Source organism: Nannizzia gypsea, genomic scaffold (genome assembly GCF_000150975.2).
Source record: "Nannizzia gypsea CBS 118893 supercont1.7 genomic scaffold, whole genome shotgun sequence".
NCBI lineage: Eukaryota > Fungi > Ascomycota > Eurotiomycetes > Onygenales > Arthrodermataceae > Nannizzia > Nannizzia gypsea.
In genome coordinates, this window is record NW_003345195.1 from 40,678 (window position 1) to 57,967 (window position 17,290).

The 17,290-nt window shown below is 47.9% G+C and overlaps 7 protein-coding genes across 7 annotated transcripts; 3 read left to right on the forward strand and 4 right to left on the reverse strand.

Annotated features, from left to right (window-relative positions):
• Positions 1–240: 240 nt before the first annotated feature.
• Positions 241–565, forward strand: MGYG_07302 (hypothetical protein; the record flags this gene model as incomplete). The annotated part of the gene is made up of 2 exons (XM_003170010.1): positions 241–303; positions 365–565. 2 exons carry the CDS (start codon positions 241–243, stop codon positions 563–565), a joined length of 264 nt encoding a protein of 87 aa, XP_003170058.1.
• A 57-nt stretch (positions 566–622) lies between these two features.
• On the forward strand, positions 623–1,509 carry MGYG_07303 (hypothetical protein; the record flags this gene model as incomplete). The annotated part of the gene is made up of 4 exons (XM_003170011.1): positions 623–749; positions 813–1,130; positions 1,195–1,284; positions 1,436–1,509. 4 exons carry the CDS (start codon positions 623–625, stop codon positions 1,507–1,509), a joined length of 609 nt encoding a protein of 202 aa, XP_003170059.1.
• A 350-nt stretch (positions 1,510–1,859) lies between these two features.
• Positions 1,860–2,750, forward strand: MGYG_07304 (YggS family pyridoxal phosphate enzyme; the record flags this gene model as incomplete). The annotated part of the gene is made up of 1 exon (XM_003170012.1): positions 1,860–2,750. The coding sequence occupies one exon, from the start codon at positions 1,860–1,862 to the stop codon at positions 2,748–2,750; it is 891 nt and encodes a 296-aa protein (XP_003170060.1).
• Positions 2,751–2,950: 200 nt separating this feature from the next.
• Positions 2,951–5,945, reverse strand: MGYG_07305 (AP-2 complex subunit alpha; the record flags this gene model as incomplete). The annotated part of the gene is made up of 4 exons (XM_003170013.1): positions 2,951–3,058; positions 3,119–5,034; positions 5,097–5,431; positions 5,494–5,945. 4 exons carry the CDS (start codon positions 5,943–5,945, stop codon positions 2,951–2,953), a joined length of 2,811 nt encoding a protein of 936 aa, XP_003170061.1.
• Positions 5,946–6,892: 947 nt separating this feature from the next.
• MGYG_07306 (hypothetical protein) lies at positions 6,893–7,510 on the reverse strand (the record flags this gene model as incomplete). The annotated part of the gene is made up of 3 exons (XM_003170014.1): positions 6,893–6,966; positions 7,073–7,168; positions 7,354–7,510. The coding sequence occupies 3 exons, from the start codon at positions 7,508–7,510 to the stop codon at positions 6,893–6,895; spliced, it is 327 nt and encodes a 108-aa protein (XP_003170062.1).
• Positions 7,511–8,549: 1,039 nt separating this feature from the next.
• Positions 8,550–10,442, reverse strand: MGYG_07307 (hypothetical protein; the record flags this gene model as incomplete). Its single annotated transcript, XM_003170015.1, has 4 exons — positions 8,550–8,965; positions 9,030–9,664; positions 9,733–9,870; positions 9,931–10,442. 4 exons carry the CDS (start codon positions 10,440–10,442, stop codon positions 8,550–8,552), a joined length of 1,701 nt encoding a protein of 566 aa, XP_003170063.1.
• A 4,483-nt stretch (positions 10,443–14,925) lies between these two features.
• Positions 14,926–17,200, reverse strand: MGYG_07308 (THO complex subunit 1; the record flags this gene model as incomplete). The annotated part of the gene is made up of 7 exons (XM_003170016.1): positions 14,926–15,274; positions 15,328–15,641; positions 15,706–15,855; positions 15,907–16,563; positions 16,628–16,746; positions 16,816–16,894; positions 16,961–17,200. The coding sequence occupies 7 exons, from the start codon at positions 17,198–17,200 to the stop codon at positions 14,926–14,928; spliced, it is 1,908 nt and encodes a 635-aa protein (XP_003170064.1).
• Between the last annotated feature and the right edge of the window lie 90 nt (positions 17,201–17,290).

Sequence of the window (17,290 nt, forward strand, 5' to 3'; positions counted from 1 at the left end):
TTCCTTGGACTCTTATACTAATAGCACACTTCATACTTTTACAACTTCTCCAAGTAGTTCTTGCAGGATATGATGAAACAGCTTCCAACAGCATCGTGCCTGGCGTCAAAAGGGACTATGTTATTTGTTTTGTGGCTATCTATACTATACCTCAGCCATGCTGCGCTAGCACTCAGAATACCACATCGCCCTGGGTCTAATTCAACACATCTGGCTCATCCAAAATCAAGGGCTACAAGAATGTTCAGGTGTGAAGAACAAGATGATACACTCAACCATGCCCTCCTTGGGGTCTTACTTGGAGTGAGTCTTCCCAAATAACCTTTAACGTTATTATTTGCAAGGGACTGATATGAGCAACTAGCTCAGCAATGCTCGTATTCGATTGATGAGGCTACAGAAAATCCTAGACGACAATCCCACTGCGCAAACCACACTGAGTGGCGTAGATCGTTCAGCTTTATACACCTTTGAGAGTCTCTACGGGGATTACTTAGTTCGAGATAGTACGGGGGACTTCCGTGGCAGGACTACAATGGAACACGTTAAAAGTTTGGCAATATGAACCCCCCTTAACCTTCTAGGCCACTGAAGAGTTCTCGAGCTGAGCAAATCGAACAAAATGTTCTATCTTCTAGAGATGCTAGATGAACTGATTAAGAATCTCAACGACGGTGACCTTGACTTCTGGTGTGATGACAGCCTTCTGTCCCTGACTGCACCCCCTGATGCGTCGCCCCACGGAGATGGTAAGCCCAGAAATGCCGATATCCCCTAGAATGTGATACTGAGACTTCTCTTGCTTTTCATAGTGGAGCCAGGACATACGTTCTTCTGGGACACGCGGGACGCGAGCGACGAGGGCCAATGCTGGGTAGATTATCCAGGTAGGGCATGTCAAGATAATGTTCAGGGTTTCAACATGCGCGGTGTGCAGCGCGACACTATCGTCCTATGTCCCAAGCTATTCCGTGACTCCGCTGCCTTGGGAGAATTTAAAGTAGATATGACATCTCGACCCCCGATGTTCTCAAGAGGCGTGCACATCGATAAGTTTTCTAATTCCTTGATGTTTGTTTTGATACATGAACTATCCCATTGTGTCCACCTCCTTGGTGACCTTTGGACGGGTAAGATAACCCAAATCTGCCTAGTTGTTTTCCTTTGATCCTACTAAACAACAGATTTCTCTAGACGATGTTCCAGGGACACGCGACGGTTACGGCTGGGCAGAGGCCATCCATCATGGCCGCAACAACCACCTTAACGCCTTGGCAAATGCCGGTGAGTCGAGATGTCGTGGTTAACGACTAATACGAATGCCGCCAGCTGACCAGTTTCTTCTAGACAACTTTGCCTACTTCGTCCTTGGTAATGCGTCCTCGCTATATCAATTTGTTTCCAACATTTTGAGCCTGATACTAACCGTTTAAAGCCATGTTCCTAAGCGAAAACGACTGGTGTGAGGGTGTGGCTAACGATATGTTTGATGACGGCGTAATTGGATAGAGTCGGTAAGAAGCCTTGAAAGACTTGGGGCAAATTGGATAACTAGAGTGGAAGAGGAGTGTACTATGTAGCTCGGGCTGTTATATCAAGATATCGGATAGCTAGAGATACAACCATGTTTGACTATTTGATGCTCTTTCGTCGGACTGTGAATACCGTCCATAAGCATGTAATTACCTAGCTAACCATAACTAGCTAGTTAGTTAGGTAGTTAAATAATTGAATAGTTACCTGGGTACTCCGTACCTATAACTGCAAAGCACGCCACCGCATCTACAACTTCCATGCTTTCGCAACCACTGCAATTTAACAACTGCATGAGCCTACATCACACAAAGGGTGGCTTCAGCATGAGCAGAGCAGCCGAAGAAAATATGTCTGCCCCCACTCGCGCCTCTGTTCTGATCGCAAACCTATCGTCTGTCTCAAAACGCATTGCAGCAGCATCAAGCAGTCGGAATCACAATGAAACAAACACCAGCGCCAGTTCTGTTACTTCAGCCCCAAACAACGACAGCAATAGCCCAGCAGCCTCGTCCGTCCGTCTTGTCGCAGTGTCGAAGCTAAAGCCGGCCTCTGATATCCTCGCGCTTCACTCCCCGCCTACATCCCACCTACACTTCGGAGAAAACTATATGCAGGAACTTCTTGAGAAGTCCAAGGCGCTACCCCCAGAGATCAGATGGCACTTCATCGGCGGACTGCAGTCAAATAAATGCGTTACACTTGCACGGGAGGTACGGGGGTTATGGGCCGTTGAGAGCGTAGATACAGAGAAAAAGGCCTCGTTGCTGGATAAAGGCTGGGGTGAAAGAGCAGAATTCAAGGATAAGGATAGCGATGCCGACGAGCATGCAAATAGACCACTGCGCGTGTTTGTGCAGGTCAATACGTCAGGAGAAGAGAATAAATCGGGCATACAACCAGGCGAGCCTACTTTGGAACTGTGTCGGTATATCAGAGAGAAGTGCCCTCGGCTAAAGCTCCAGGGTCTAATGACTATTGGGGCCATCGCACGGTCAAAGGCTACTACGCCGGAAAACGAGAATGAAGACTTTGCTTGCCTACGAGATACAAGGGATATGGTGGTAGAGAAGCTATCGTTGAAAGGCGAGGACACGTTGGAATTGAGCATGGGCATGAGTAACGATTTCGAGGGTGCGATTACGATGGGCAGCAACCAGGTCAGAGTTGGAAGCACGATATTCGGGGCTCGTCCACCCAAGGGGGAGGCGAAGTAGTAAATTATAAAAAGTCATTATTACAATAGAGCCATCTGTATAGCTATCATAAGAATATAAATTGGAAGGGCTGGCCACGGCGACTCAGAGCCTGGAGTATTTTATTTTCAGGGGAATAAATTGGTGAATATACATGGAGTACTCAGTACTGAGTACCATAGATAACGAAGAAGAACTCGAGCAGCGCTTCTCTATGGCATTCAGTCGAAGATGTCGCCAGCAGCGCCTCGGGAGATCCTGTCTTCCATCAATCCGACCAAGGCTCGCGGCACATCCTCCTGGGTCGCCCGAATGGTGATGCGATACATCTGTACGTGCATTAGTTGACTAAAGATAGTATGATAAAGGGAAATGCAAACGGCACTTACCTGTTTCTCATAGTTAGGCTCAAGCCTCAGTAAACATCCAGTCTTCGAGCTTTGGGTCTGGTAAACAGCACAACCAACGAGGTTCTTCTGATTCGTGTCAACATTCGCAAGGATCTTCCATTTGAAACTCTCGACGATCGACTGAAGATCTCTCTCGCTAAGAGGGCGGCCCTTCTTCGCAAGGCCAAACGTCGCTTGGCTTTCCAATGGACCGCCGCCTATTTGCCGCCAACGCTTGAAGAAATCGTCTGAGGTCAGGGATGAAGCTTCAATGTATCTATGCATTAGGATAGGCAGCTGCAGGGTGTACGCTTGTAGTGCACCCGCGAGATATGATATCCTGATTGTAGGCGCTTTGGTAAACGGACCCAAGCACTCGAAACAAACGGTTTGGTGTGTTTGGCCGGATGCGACAACATCTGGATCGGGTATATCCTTGGTATCGATCTTCAGGCTCTCCGGCGAAGGGTTATCCAACGTTATGGTGAATGATCCGATCGAATAAGCGGATTTATTAGCAAAGTAAAGTTTGCAGACTCCAAGGTGGGCTCGGTACTCGGAACGAAGGCCAACCTGGATCTGGGCATCTTCAAACAACACTCCCTCAGTCGCAAAGAAGAGTCTGTTAAAACCGGGCTCCCAGTCTGGAGATAAATGGGCGGCACTGGCCAAGTTCGGTGCCGTGTCGCTGGTTGAAGCAAAGTCCAAACCTTCCAGATCGCTGGAAATTGTACCTTTTGCCCCTGTCTGTTGTGCAGTAACTGATCCGTTGGCAGCCGACGTGAACGATCGTTTCAAGCCCGTATTCTGTGTCAGCATAAACTCTTTATCATCCGCGTTGGCATCTTTGCCTCCAACAACCCACGTTCGCTTATCACTTGTTCCAGAACTCTTCTGATGTAGTCGAGACAATAAGACCGATATTCTCTCAGAGAAGGGTGGCATCTCGTCACAGACGGTCCGCAACAGGTCATCAGTGGGTAACGTCGCAAGCATTAAGTATTCATAAGCTCGTTGTTGCATCTCAGAATCAGGAGAATGACTGTATACTTGGAAGACTCGAAGTATTTGCGGTTTGATCTCTGGGAAGAGATTTACAAACTTGATAAAGGAGGATAGGAGCAGTGCGCGAGTGTTGTCGGAACAGAATGCCATCTTCGAGTAGAGTGCCAAAAACTGCTCTATGGGCGAGCATCCCTTGTTGTCTGCAATGAGATGGCCAAATTCGCCGAGGATATAACCACCAATCTTCACCAGACTGTCGTGGCACTCGCTCTTGATATAACCCAAAATGTGCTGTGCAGCGTAAGCTTGAAGCTCTTCGTTATTGGTAACCACTTGAACGACTCGTTGCCAGACTTCATCACTGACATGGTCCCCAGCCACAGATAACAGCTTGAGCGAGATGTCAATATACCATTGGGCATCCGTAGCATACTTTTCTGTTAGAATAGCAATTTTGAGTACCATTTCCTCCCGAATAGCAAAGTCAGCGCTTTGAAGATGCTTAAGAAGCTCGTTAACAATCGGTCGTGCATTTGAGGTATCGCACATGCTGTAAAGCAGATCCAATCCCTTTCGTCGCACACTAATATCCCTGTCTCGCAAAGACCCAAGAATGATATTTTGATGCTTCTGTATCGGGTCAAGGGTCTCTGCTCTGGCTGCAAAATGAGTCATTGCATCTAATCCAAGGTATCTCACGTTTGTTTCCCGGGATTGAATGAATTTTCCAAGACGAGAGGAAATCTGCATCATGAGGGTGTGTTCGCTGTCAAGGTGGATTAGAAGATTGATGGCTTCAAAAAGTACTGCATTCTGAGCATTATTTTGCTGTACATTTTTGGGCATGTCCATCGCCGAGTTCATGATTTGTTGAATACTTTGCCTTATTAAATCCCTGACATGGACATCCTCTATTGAATTAGGAACAAGTATGGTTAGCTACTGTAAGTTTCAGGATTTGGTATTAACTAACCAGAAGGAGGATAATACTGCAACAATCGAAGCAGTTTAACTTGCATCCAGGGACACCCAACATTGTAGTAGATGTAATCCGGAGAAACATCATGATCAATGACAATCCTCTTTAGTCGTTGGGCTGCTTTGACATAGCTTCCTTTATATTGATCAGGGTTATCTTGAACAAGAGCCATGACTAGAGAGGTGACAGAGAGGGCTACGCCCATGTCTGGGTCATCCATCAACGATACGATGCGCTCAGCCCACTCCTGTTGGACAATTCCTGGGTATTTACGATATAACCGGAGAAGGGTAAGGGCAGCCTTCTTCTTGACAAAAGCTTTTGAGGCACTGAATTCATGCTACATTAGTAATTTAGGTTAACCAAACGTATAACCAAGGATATAACGTACGGCGAAATCAGTAAACGATGCACATCAGCACTTAAGGCTTCACCCATTTCTCTTCCACCGACATTGGCAACCGCATGTAAAGCAAGACAGTTGTTTAATTCATGATGGTCCAGCAAGTCTTTCCGGATACTGTTCACTACCAGGTGGAGCAATTCATGCTGTTCATGAAGAAACAGCGTGACGGCCAGGTACCCTATCTGCTTCTCAGAGTACTTGGTAGCAGATATCAGGTTGACGGCTTCCAAATGGCCAAAATCAACATCATAGCCCTGAATATAGACGTAGAGAAGTTTGCAAACATATTTCTTCTTCTGATAGCCGTTCAAGCTCCCATCCTTGAATTTCTGTCGGATATTGGCCAACTCCTTATTGATACGCTTCTCCTCCAGCTCCCTAGCTCGAGCATTCCGCAGATCAGCTATGAACTGGACCAGCCCACGCATAGAAGACATAGCGACTCAGTATGGCGCGAAGTCCCAAATATCACTTTCTGTGGTCTCGTTTTCCTTTCTGGCCTCTCTATCCTTCAGTTCCGTTCCAACTTCCAACTTGGAGATGTCGAGTTAGGTTTCATGCGCATTCCACAAGTGCATTCTTCTTCTTAATCATTGCGAGGCAACAACGCCAGCATTATTTTTTTTAGTTATGAGAGTATTGGTATTCGCAAAACCCGGGTCTCGTGGAATATCGATCGCAATCTGGTGTCTATACGCCGCGCAACCGTTGCTAAAATGAGGGACGGGTGTCAACAATTCAGCGAAACCGAGTAGAAAAGCCACGCGTCTCCAAGGTTGCTATCCAAATACACAGCACTATAAGCTCCTCGAGCTTTCACCGTTTGCGTCCGCAAAGTGACAGGGCGTAGGGAGGGCGAGGATGTTTATTTGCTTGCTTGATTGCGATCTGGCCGCCCGTTCCCCTGGAGTCCACGGCGGTCCAAATCGGGCGAGGCAAGCTCTACACGGAAAAACATTTAACCGTAAGATAAGCGGCATTTGCGTCCGTGCACAACCAACCTCCAGCTCATCCTCTCAAGAAAAAAGGACAACCAAAAACCATAATCAACATGCAAAGACACGCACACGCTGACGTACAAAGTCCGGTTTCTCATATCCAGTTATTACGATCTTATGGCTAATATTATACCTACCATGTAACCGGAAACGTTATGCAGAGCCAAAACAAAACGCGGAGGGAATGCAGTTGGATGGACATTGACTCCTTGATATATATATGGAGTAGCTAACGGCGAGAAGATGATATACCTTGCAAAAAGCCGAAACCAGAAGAAAAACGGCGACCCCGACCCATTATTGACGAAAGAAATGAAAAATGCCGCCTACAGTGTCGCAAACACGCCTACCAGCTTCCCCTGAGCACCGCATTTAACCTTCTTATTTTACGCCTTGTAGGTGAAATCGATCTCTCCGGGGAGGTTTCCAGAGTCAACAGCCTTCTCGCACGTACATGAGTCTAAGGGAATCTCGAAAATTAGTCTGTCCACCATGCAAGCACACGGTAAGAGGTGGAGTTGGGGAAGTCGAGCCATGCTGGGTCGAGGATAGAAGATGAAACGTACCAGCCCCCCTCTTTCCACAAGGGCATGCATCACCGGAAATAAGTTGGTTTTCGGACATGGCCCTCTCACACGTACATTGCCCAGCCGGGCGGCTTCCTATTAGTCGTGCCACGAGTGCCCTTGTTAGATTTATCTTCCTGCAAGCGAGAAAACAACCCCCTCGACACGCAGCCGCGGCACGGAGGGACAGGGACAAGGGGAGGAGATAAAGATATAAAATCAATGGCAAAGGACCGGAAATCAGGCAAAACAAGAAGAAAATGGCCAGAACATTAACCTACTGCAGGAACAACGTGGGCCAGACATGTCGTTTTCGGTTTCTGCCTTGGTGCAGTTGCAGTGAAGAGCCTGTTCCTTGCCACAAGAGCACCTTGCTTGAGCGGCACAAACACAACCCTCCTTGGATGCTTGACAGCAGGACTGTGGTGGAGCAGCCATTTCGCGTGTTGTTATATTTGTTTTGATTCTAAACCTGTTCAACCGGGTATTTTTCCGCTCGCTTGCACGGGAAGGCGGATAATAGGTATCGGTAGCAGATGGAGGGACAGGTTTTCAAAGAACAACCTCACGCTGTGAATGGAAGAAGGCAAGATGGGCTCTTTGTTCTTGCACATCGACCGTGGGATATGGCCTTTTTATATGGCGCCTTTTACTTCACCTACTTCCTGCGCGCAATTACCAACATCTCGACTACGATTGGAGGGCGATATGCTTAATAAGCATTTCAGATCAGGTGACATTTGTTTCGTCATAGGAGGAAAGCAGCTATTAATAGAGAAGATGAAGAAGGGAGAGAGAGGAATAGCAGATGGATTAGGATTTAGAAGTCAGGCTCAGGGCCCTGGCTAGAGATGAGGAAGCTAACTCCTCAAGCCTAATATGCTAAGTACAGAAGCCAGAGTGAGTGGTGGTCATTAAGGAGGTGATAGTTGGGCTCGGATGCAACACCATTATCATCCAAATTGGAATGAAATCGTCTCAGACAAAGGGGGCCTGAGATAAAGAGTGGATAAAACATGGGGAACAAGTAGCGCCGTAAAAACCATCAGAGTTCAACCGCTATTCAAATGAAAAGGGGGACGTAGAGAAACCGGCGGTAGGTATATTGAATGGTAGAAAAGAATGTTTCCCCATAGGAAAGAAAAAAAATGCTAATGCAAAAAGGAAAGCTGAAAAGATGCTGTCAACGGAAACGCCAGTAAACCCCGGAAAACTAAACAGTAGTTAAGTATACCCGTGAAAGACAAGCAAAAAATGGCATCCTGAAAAGTATGTGCTGGGAAAGTTAAAGGTACGCAAGGCCTGCAAGAGTATGACACAAAAGAAGGGGGGAGGTAATCTGTAAAGTAATAGACAAGAATAGTAGTAGTACTAGTAGTAATGCATTTCCGGTGTGGAAAAGAAAGAAGTTGCAAGAGTTAGTGCTCTCATTTTCGTGAAACCGTACCGAAGTCAACATGTGCGCGCTGACAAGGCCTCATATTGTCTCTGTGTTGGATTGGTAGTAGAAGCCTCGCTGCCTTGGGGAAGAGTAGTCTGGCGCTGGATAGCAGCTTAGTTTTTGTTGTATGGTTTGCTGCAGCCAGGCTGTGCCATGGTTGTTATAGGCACTTTGCATGTCAGACATCTTGTTAGATGGATGAGAGGTCAGATCGTTCGTGTTGGTAGATGGGCTCTGTCGAGAGTAGGTAATTCCGAATGAGCTTAGGTTGAACTGCGGACCGAGCCCCGAGAGCTGATCCTCTTCTTGTGTGGAGGGAAGGGGCGCAGACCGCAAGGCTACGGCGGCTGCACGACTATGGTCTGCCTTCGGCGGCGATCCTTCGCCTATCCTTGGCGTAGTCGTCACAGGCTGTCCTACCGTCTTCTGCTTGAATTCTTCTGCCACAGAACCTATTGGTTGGTTAGCAAGTGTCGAGGAGGGGCTGTTTATGTTGACATTCTCATGGCTTCTTACCTAGGCCAAATGGATCTCTCCGAGTAGACGCGTCCAGGGATCGACTACCGTAGGCGCTGTTCATGTCTGTAGTGGAATCTGTGTCTGCGTACTCCAAAGGTGGAGTATGGCAAGGCATCGTACCGCGGAGAGGCAGATTCAGCGACCCTGCCCGCGACCTAAGGGAAGTATTGTACATGTGGAGCTGTGGAACAGGCGGGCGCATAGCTCCCTGCTGCTCTCCAAAAGTCCTGGGTATGAAGTGCATACGTCCATGAATGGATGGGTTTGCAGAAGCCATAGATCCAAAGCTGCTAATGCTGTCGCTAGATGTCGACATGCTGGACATAGAGTCAGGGCCGCGGCTAAAGGCAGAGTTACCACGGCTAAAATAGCTACCATAGGCCGATGTAGAGCTTAAGGGAGAAGTAGCGTAGTCATCTGCAGCTGATGTTCCCACCCGCGCTGAGTGGTAAGGGTCGTTTTCTTCTGGAGGAAAGAAAGTCCCAGGGGAGACTAAAGGCGTGGTATAACCATGGTGTTCCGTGGCATAGGATGACTGTAGAGACTGGGCAATGTCAAAATCATCAGGAAGCGCCCGAGATTTCAAGACTCGCTCCCTATCGTCTAGAGATAGACGCTTAAGTTTTGCCCGCCTTTTTCAACATCGGTTTATATTAGCATGTTAAAGGTATTAAGATCAAGGAATCAAAAGGGAACGTACCTATTCTGAAACCAGACCTGGACCTGCCGTGGGCTCAACCCAGGGATTTCTCTAGATAATCTTTCCCGGTGAGCAGCGTCCGGATGCGCCTGACGAGTAAATTCGCTCATAAGATATCGAGTTTGGTTATGGGTAAGTCTGTTCGGGTGAGTTAGCGGAATTCGACTTCCATACCAGAAGCAAGGGGAGACTCAATACCTAAACCGCTTCATTTTTTTCCTGTCAATCTTCTCTTCCCCAGTCGGTTTGGGTTCGTCGTCTGCGTCATGAATTTCAACATCCTCCGTAGCAGGGCTGTAGATATCCTGCTTGCTATCGATATGCCCGTTATCACTTTGCTGCTCTCCATCAACGGGAGTCTGAGGACTCCCAGGGCAAGAACTTGCCGAACTCGACTGCACGGCATCTGTTAGATCACTGCAAGAGAGGTCCCCCTGGCTCCCCTTGTGGGAGCCCATATAGCAACGATCACTAGGATTTTGTGAGCTGTGTCCTTGTTCAGCTGCCTTCAAATAGGCCAGGCCTCGAATATCACACTGCCCCACGGGTGCATCTGGTTCTTGCTTGAGTGGTTCAGCAATTGGTGATCCACAGAACTGCATCATCATCGTAGAAGTATGGTAATTGTGCAACTGTGATGATGGCAACTGCTCTCCTATCCGCGTGTTGGTCCAGCCAGAAACGTCTGTGTAGACTTCATGGGTCGACATGCTGGATTAAAAAGGAAACAGAAACAAGGTCCCAAGCCAGAAGAAACGGGGAAATGGTTCAACGTGGGAGGGGCTATAGTAGCAGATATATATCTCGTCAACTCGTGGTAGTAACGATTACAGAAATCCGATGTTGCCGGAGGGCCACCTATGTTTCAGCCATAGATATACCAATTGCCTGTCTGTTGTCTAGCTCTCTGGAGATATGCTCCACTGAATCGCTGTGGGTTCAAAACAATAAGATGGATAGCTTGCCCCCACAACGTTGATGTGGAAGGGGAACGATGAATGTTGTCCGTAGTCAGGGAATTTGGTGCTCTTGTGCGTGGTGGTTGTGAGAAGCAGAGATGATCAACAGGGAAGACTCAAGGCTCAAAAAGAGACCCAGTTCTCTGGGAATCAAGGACAACTTGTAATAGAGTTTGACTGGCCTATGACAAAAGAGGGAGGTAGTTGGGTTACAGGGTAGCTGGAGGCACGCCGGTGGGAAAGTTAGAACGCTGCCGTATATATCGATAACAGCGGATAATTGACCGAAACAGGCGGCCATCGAACAAGGCGGCCAAGGGTGGGAAATCCGCCGTAAGGAGCACAAACGAAAAGGAAGAGTGTGCTAAGGTTGGCGTAGCCACGGGAAAATGACGACTTTGCAGTCATTTCTTTTTCTTCCCATTTCTTTTTTTCTTCCCTTGAAAAGAAAAAATACGGGATATCCGAGTATCTGAACAGCAGATACAAAAAGCACAGGAGCCAGGGTACAACGGTCTGCCAGGAGTGTTGGACCGCAAATGATAAGAGGGGCCAGGATAAGCATAGACAACGACCCTGTCATGCTCAGACCAGCATCTCGGAGTAGTGCCTAGCTTAGCTTAGCACATGGGGAAGTCTGCGATGCATGGGTTGTGGGTCATTCAAGGATGGGGATGCCAAAGTCTCACCTTGATGCGAAGATCACAACACTCTTAAATTATTTTAAGAGGATGCTGCACTTGATCGGATCCAACTCCTTATCGTCATGTACGTGATCACTGGGGGTCGCGTGCACCGACCACATATACTTAAGATCGTTTCTCAACATAAACTAGTCTGTTTTATCTTCTTCTTCCCCCTTGTAGGTAATATCAGATTTCCAGAAACCGAAAACGAGAGGGAGGGGCTCCCTTATCATATTGGCTGTAACACAGGAAGAGAAAACGTTTTTTATGCTTTGCAAAGTAAACAAGGGAGAATTGGCCGTATATGCCAACCTCGTCTCTCTCCGGAAAATAGACGAAGGGCCAAAAGGCCCCCAGAAGAAAAGTGGGAGATGTAAGTATGTATCTGTAAGATGCATGTATTATTCTCAGTCTTGGATCTGAAGCCTTGGAGATCCCTGGAAGGCCGGGGTAAGACCGCTTAAGAGACCCTGCAAATCTTAAGCCTCTCCTGCGGGCCAATAATACCGGCTGGCAGCAGTAAGAGAAGGACGAGAAAAGAGAGGCGTTCAACAAAGCATCCAGAGTCATGCTCTCCTTCTTCCACTTTTTTATCTTTCCCAGCTCTATCCGGGCGTGGCTTATGGGGGGACAGGGGCGCAAGTGTAGCTGGAACCAATGCGGGGCATGCAGGACAGCCCGTAGGGTAGCATCATAGACGGGCGGTTGTTGGACAGAAGTACCGGAGAGAGATTGGCCACCACAGCACGAGAACGAATACCGACACACGGCTCGACGCAAAACCTGCAGTGTTGAACGGGAGCCGCCAGTTGGAGATCAAGTAAGGCTGCCACAAACCAAAATTCCCATCCCTTGGATTTCTGGAAGAGGGATAGGGGCTGCGCCCGCTAGAATTGCAAACCCGACTAGTCGCCAATCGACAGAGATGCAGCAAAAGCCACGGTCAGGTCGGACCGGCCCCCGAAGTTGGCTTAGGCCCTCTACGGAGTAGTGAAGATATCCTTTCTAATATAACCCTCGAAAGCCGTGAGGATATATCATGCAGGAGTAACGGGCTGTCCAAGTTCCTCCAAAGGCTGCTAGTTGTTGCTCTCTTCTTGGGCGGGTGAGAAACAATCAGGCGGGAAGTGAAAACGGCTCGTGTCATGGATCGGCTAGCTAGCCATCGAGAATCACCCACATCAAGCTTTTCTTCTTATCGAGGCTTCCTGCCATCAATCGACCCCAGGCAGCAGGCCAGATGATCCGCAGATGTGGCAGGCAGCGTAAGGGTATGGAGGCAAGCAGGCTGGCAAAGTGTAAGGTGGGTCGCTCAATTACCGTATCTCATGCAAGTATGTAAGTATGTACGTACAACGTAAATAATCCCGCCGTGCAAAGAAAAAAAAAAGTCTCGAAAGGAAAGCATCCATGGAGATGACAAGGAAGGAGTCGAGCCAAGGGTGCAGCAGCCCGAGTAATTGGCTGATCTAAAGCGAAGGTCACTCTTTTGCTCTGGGAGGCCAGCCTAACAGATGGAGGATGGAGGGACAGGGATAGAAGGCATTAACCCGGCCCGGAGCCAGATGCGACTCTTGCTTGCAGGTACTCCGTATCTCTGCCTGCCTGTAGGTATTATGCATGCATGCCTGTGTGAGTTGTGTGTACTCCGTATGGATGGATGACGATTTTTCAGCCGTTTCCAGGCCCAAGGGATCCGGAGACACGGGAAGGACGAGGAAAGGACGCCTCTCGTTTCCACCAACCGCGGAGGTCTTCGTTGGACATCTCAACCTTGCAACAAAGCGAAATGTGCAGGTCGCCAGAGTGTGAAGGACTGTTAAGGGCTGGGAACTGGGATATTGAAACCGTCCACGTGACATCCCAAGTGTTATGTTTTTCCTTTTTCGCCCCGTCTTCTTCGTCTCTTCTTCGTCTCTTCTTCGACCGTCATCTTCCTTGTCTCGACGTCTTCTCGGCGGCCCCAGAAGCCAGTTATCCCGCCGAGTCTTGTCGGAGATGACTAGAGATGGAGACTGGCTGGATAATTATAGCCCGCCCACCATCTCCAGCGATCGGAAGACGAGCTAGGCGTATAAGGTTGCCGCAGATCGGGGCTTCTGTGGTGCTTCCATGAGCCAGCCCATGGACAGCCAGAGGAACAGCTTTTTTTAGTGCCCGCGGCAGACTTTGTGACAGCTAAAAAAACAAAAACTCTGCTGGAAAACTGCCATTCGGACTTCCGCTAACTACCTGTCAATGATTTTAATATTAGAGGCTCTGATGTGGGAACGAAGTCACGAAACCGTTGAGACAGTTACATGCATGCAGCCGGGATAGCCGTGGGAGCTAGTTATCAGAATAAAAAAAAAAAAGAGTCCGACAGAGCAAGCAGAGAGGTTGACTGAGCGACGAACGGCAAACACGCCATCCGCCATCTGAGAGCTTTGCTTTACGCACAGGCTACTCCGTATACATCCCCTTTCCTCGCCACTCCGAATCACATACTCAGAGTAGTTACCTTAAGAGACGGATAGAAAGGCTGGAGTAGGTCAGAGTGGTGCCAGGTGAGGGATTGCTGCGTACCTGCAGGTAGCAAAGTCAGCACGGCTTCAAGGATCTAAGCTAGAGACCTCTGGTGTCTGACGGAGGACTCCGTTGCGCGCTTGACGTGTTTTTTTCTCAGTCGATCAATCTTTTGCGCCGATCTAGCCATGGATACCTTGCATTGATGTTTGCGGGTGGTGCTTGCTTGAAACCTCCCCGTTTTGCGGGATCTTGCAAATAGCCGGTTGCTCTGTTGTTCGGGAATCCATTGCTGTCTCACGCTAATATACACAATGATGAATGATGGCGAGCTCCGGCCGGGGTTGGTGGCAGATAGTCTCTTCTGCTCTGAAGCCTTGAAAAAAAAAGAGAGAGAAAGAAAAGTCATCTTCCTCGACTCTTTCTTTCTTTCTTTTTTTTTTCCCTCTCCCTCCTCCTTAACCATTAAACCAATTTCAAATTCGTTTCAGCCCTGCCGCAATGAAATCTTCCGTCGGACCTCGCATTTTTCTTTATTAAGCAGGCACCAATGCTTTCCCTCTTCAAGTAATACATTATTGTATATAAGTTCTCTTATCTTCAAATCTGCCGGGGAATAGGCAGGCTGGGCATCGCTTGAAACTATGTAGGTATCGGTCCGGAACCCAGTGCCGGGGATTTGATCCTGGCTGTTGCCGCCGCGCCTGCGTCAATTATACCACTGATCACATCTGCTCACCTATAGCTATCGTCATCATGTAGCATGTACCTTGGGCTCATGCATATCACTGCATGAAAGACAACGTTGGTACTGCAATCTAGTCGAAACCAATATACGGAGTAGGCTCTATACACCCAACCGTACGTAGGAACTGAACACAAGAACTGTTCGTTCCTGCACAGTTACTAGATCTGCATTACAACCACGTGGAGGTTCACGAACCAGTAGTGCTCATGACTCGTCTTGAAGCTGGGTCGAAGCCACCCGAAATTTTGTTGAACGATCTGCAGACATGCGCCAATTTAGGAAAACGGATACAAGGTCAAGTTTGAGTGGGCTGGGGTTGTCCTGGGCCAGTAGTGTCAACGTTGCTCCCTTTGGTTTCATCTTCTTTAGAGACGTCAGCACTATTGTCGGTGTCTGGCTGAGATTTAGCCGAAGTGGAATTTGGTGCGGGTGTTGGCTCGAGAAGCACCTTCAGGTTTTTTCCATCCTCTATTTTATCCAGTTGGTTGAGTCTACTCCTCGAGGCAATTCTCAGTGTCCTCCAGGTTTTGCTCGCTTTGGCTTTGACGGACTGCTCTTTTTCATCGTCGTCTTTTGCCATGTCGATGTTAAAATCATCGTCTGTTATACCACTCATATAAAAGTCAAGGCTAGGCGTTGCAAACCTATCGCGGAGTCAGTAAATCATTACTTCCATATTACACCAGCGCTTGCATACCTTTCAGGTTCCTTTAGGCGATCGAGGTCTCCGAGATTTGACTCTGCAGCAAGGAAGCCAAGATCTAACGAGCCCATGGGAGTTGAGCGGAGCCGCCTGTTGGCTGTGATTTTGACGGCACTAGATTGAGTGTCCAAATGACTCTGTACAGGAACAGGAGGCCGTTCAATTGGAGGACATCCTTCTGCCTTCCATCGAACCCAGTTTTTATCTCTCGTTAATACAGTATCAACCATTCGGAAGTAAAACTTTCCATCTGCACCCTTTTGTAGGTAGCTTGCAATAGACGATCTCATTTGAGTTGCCCATTTCGCCTAAGGGAACAGGTTTAGCCATGGCCAGAGTTCGTGATCTTAAACAGGATATGTTTGTACTTACATCTTCATCACTTAATACATAGCCGTAAAGAACAGATTTATTTGTGGAATCAGCTAACTTGGCTTTCGACTTGGGCGTTAGCGATAGCAAGAAATCTAGGAGAATCAAAGCCTGAACTAGAATGTGTCTACGGAAAGACACGTCGTTAATCTAGATCACAGTTAGCAATTGAAGCAACAACCCTGATCCTGCTCGTCATACCTCGAGTTCAAATAGATCCCTACTAGTCAAATACTTGGGGTTGAAACTATTTGGCAAGTCCGACCCTCCTTCAGCTCGCTTGCGTTTTGTGCCCCGTCGCGATTCGTCTAAGCCCTTTGTTGTGTTACGAACCTCTACCTTTGAGCTTACTTTTCGGAAACTTGAGAGTGTCGCTTCCAGTCCAGATTTTAGAGATGCAAAGTGCGCAGCATCGAACAGCCTGGTAGGTTTAGAGAAACTCTCTTGAAGACCCCAAAACGCAGCATAAAGGGTATCAAGGTCAAGTTCCAGTTGAATCTCGGGTTCCTTTGTGCGCTGGGATGAGATATCGTTGGTCACTTCCAAGGGTGCTTGAGTTATTGTTGGCTCTTGCTGGCTATCCTTTGCATTGGAGGCTGGGGTTACATCTCCTTGTATGTCTATATCCATCGCCTCTTCGCCTTCTGCTTGTATCTTAGGTTGTATATCGAACGTAGTGACATTTTCGGTGTGGTATTCTCCTCGGAGGTTCACAGAGCTCTTGTCCCCCAAAGGGAATGATTGGAAAAGAAAGATGAAAACACGGCCACAAAAGACTGTGTCTTCAGCACGCGAGAGTCTCCTCAGCAGTTCATTGCATGATCTGAGAATTATCAGGCTCTTTTGTTTAAAGTGTTTCTAGCCAGATATTAGTTAGCAAGTATGTACTGACTTACAACTCTATCAAATCAATGGGACTCACAGCAGTATTGCGCTCTCGCCTAGATTCGAGATAATCGAAAACCTTTCTGCACCCGTCTATAGTTTGGCTATCCAAAAGCTCCTCTATAAGCCAGAAGATAAGGCCAGGTTCACATTTTTCTACAGGGGGAACCATTAGTATAATTTGCCTAGTGCTGTAACACGCTCACAATCCATCAAAAAACGTACCGTTGTCCGAAAATATGGAGACGATATCTAGGAGGTTCCATATCCGCATGAAAGAGGGCTCGTTAATAGAGGTTGTGGCCTAGGAGCGGTTCCATTAGTAGATGATCTCCTAGAGTGGAAGAGAGCCAGTCTTAGGGGAACATACAAGCAAATCATAAAATATCTCGCGAAATGCGGTTTCAACAGCGGCATACTGAGTCTGCTGGTTAATCCCCGCTGATATGCCATCCTCACCCGTCAGGACATGTTCGACCACGCCTCCCAGACTGGCTTCCGTCACCGGTGGCTCGATTGAAGGCGCATCCTTGCTCGCGGCAGCTTTCTCCAACAAGCTGCGGATAACATCTCTGTATACCTTCACGGCTCCCACATCTTTTCCACCCATCCTAGGAACTCTCTTATTCCTGCTTCCACTGACAAAAGTACGTGCTGTTGACCTGGGCGAAGAAGCGCAAAAAGAGAGCTGTGGTTGAAT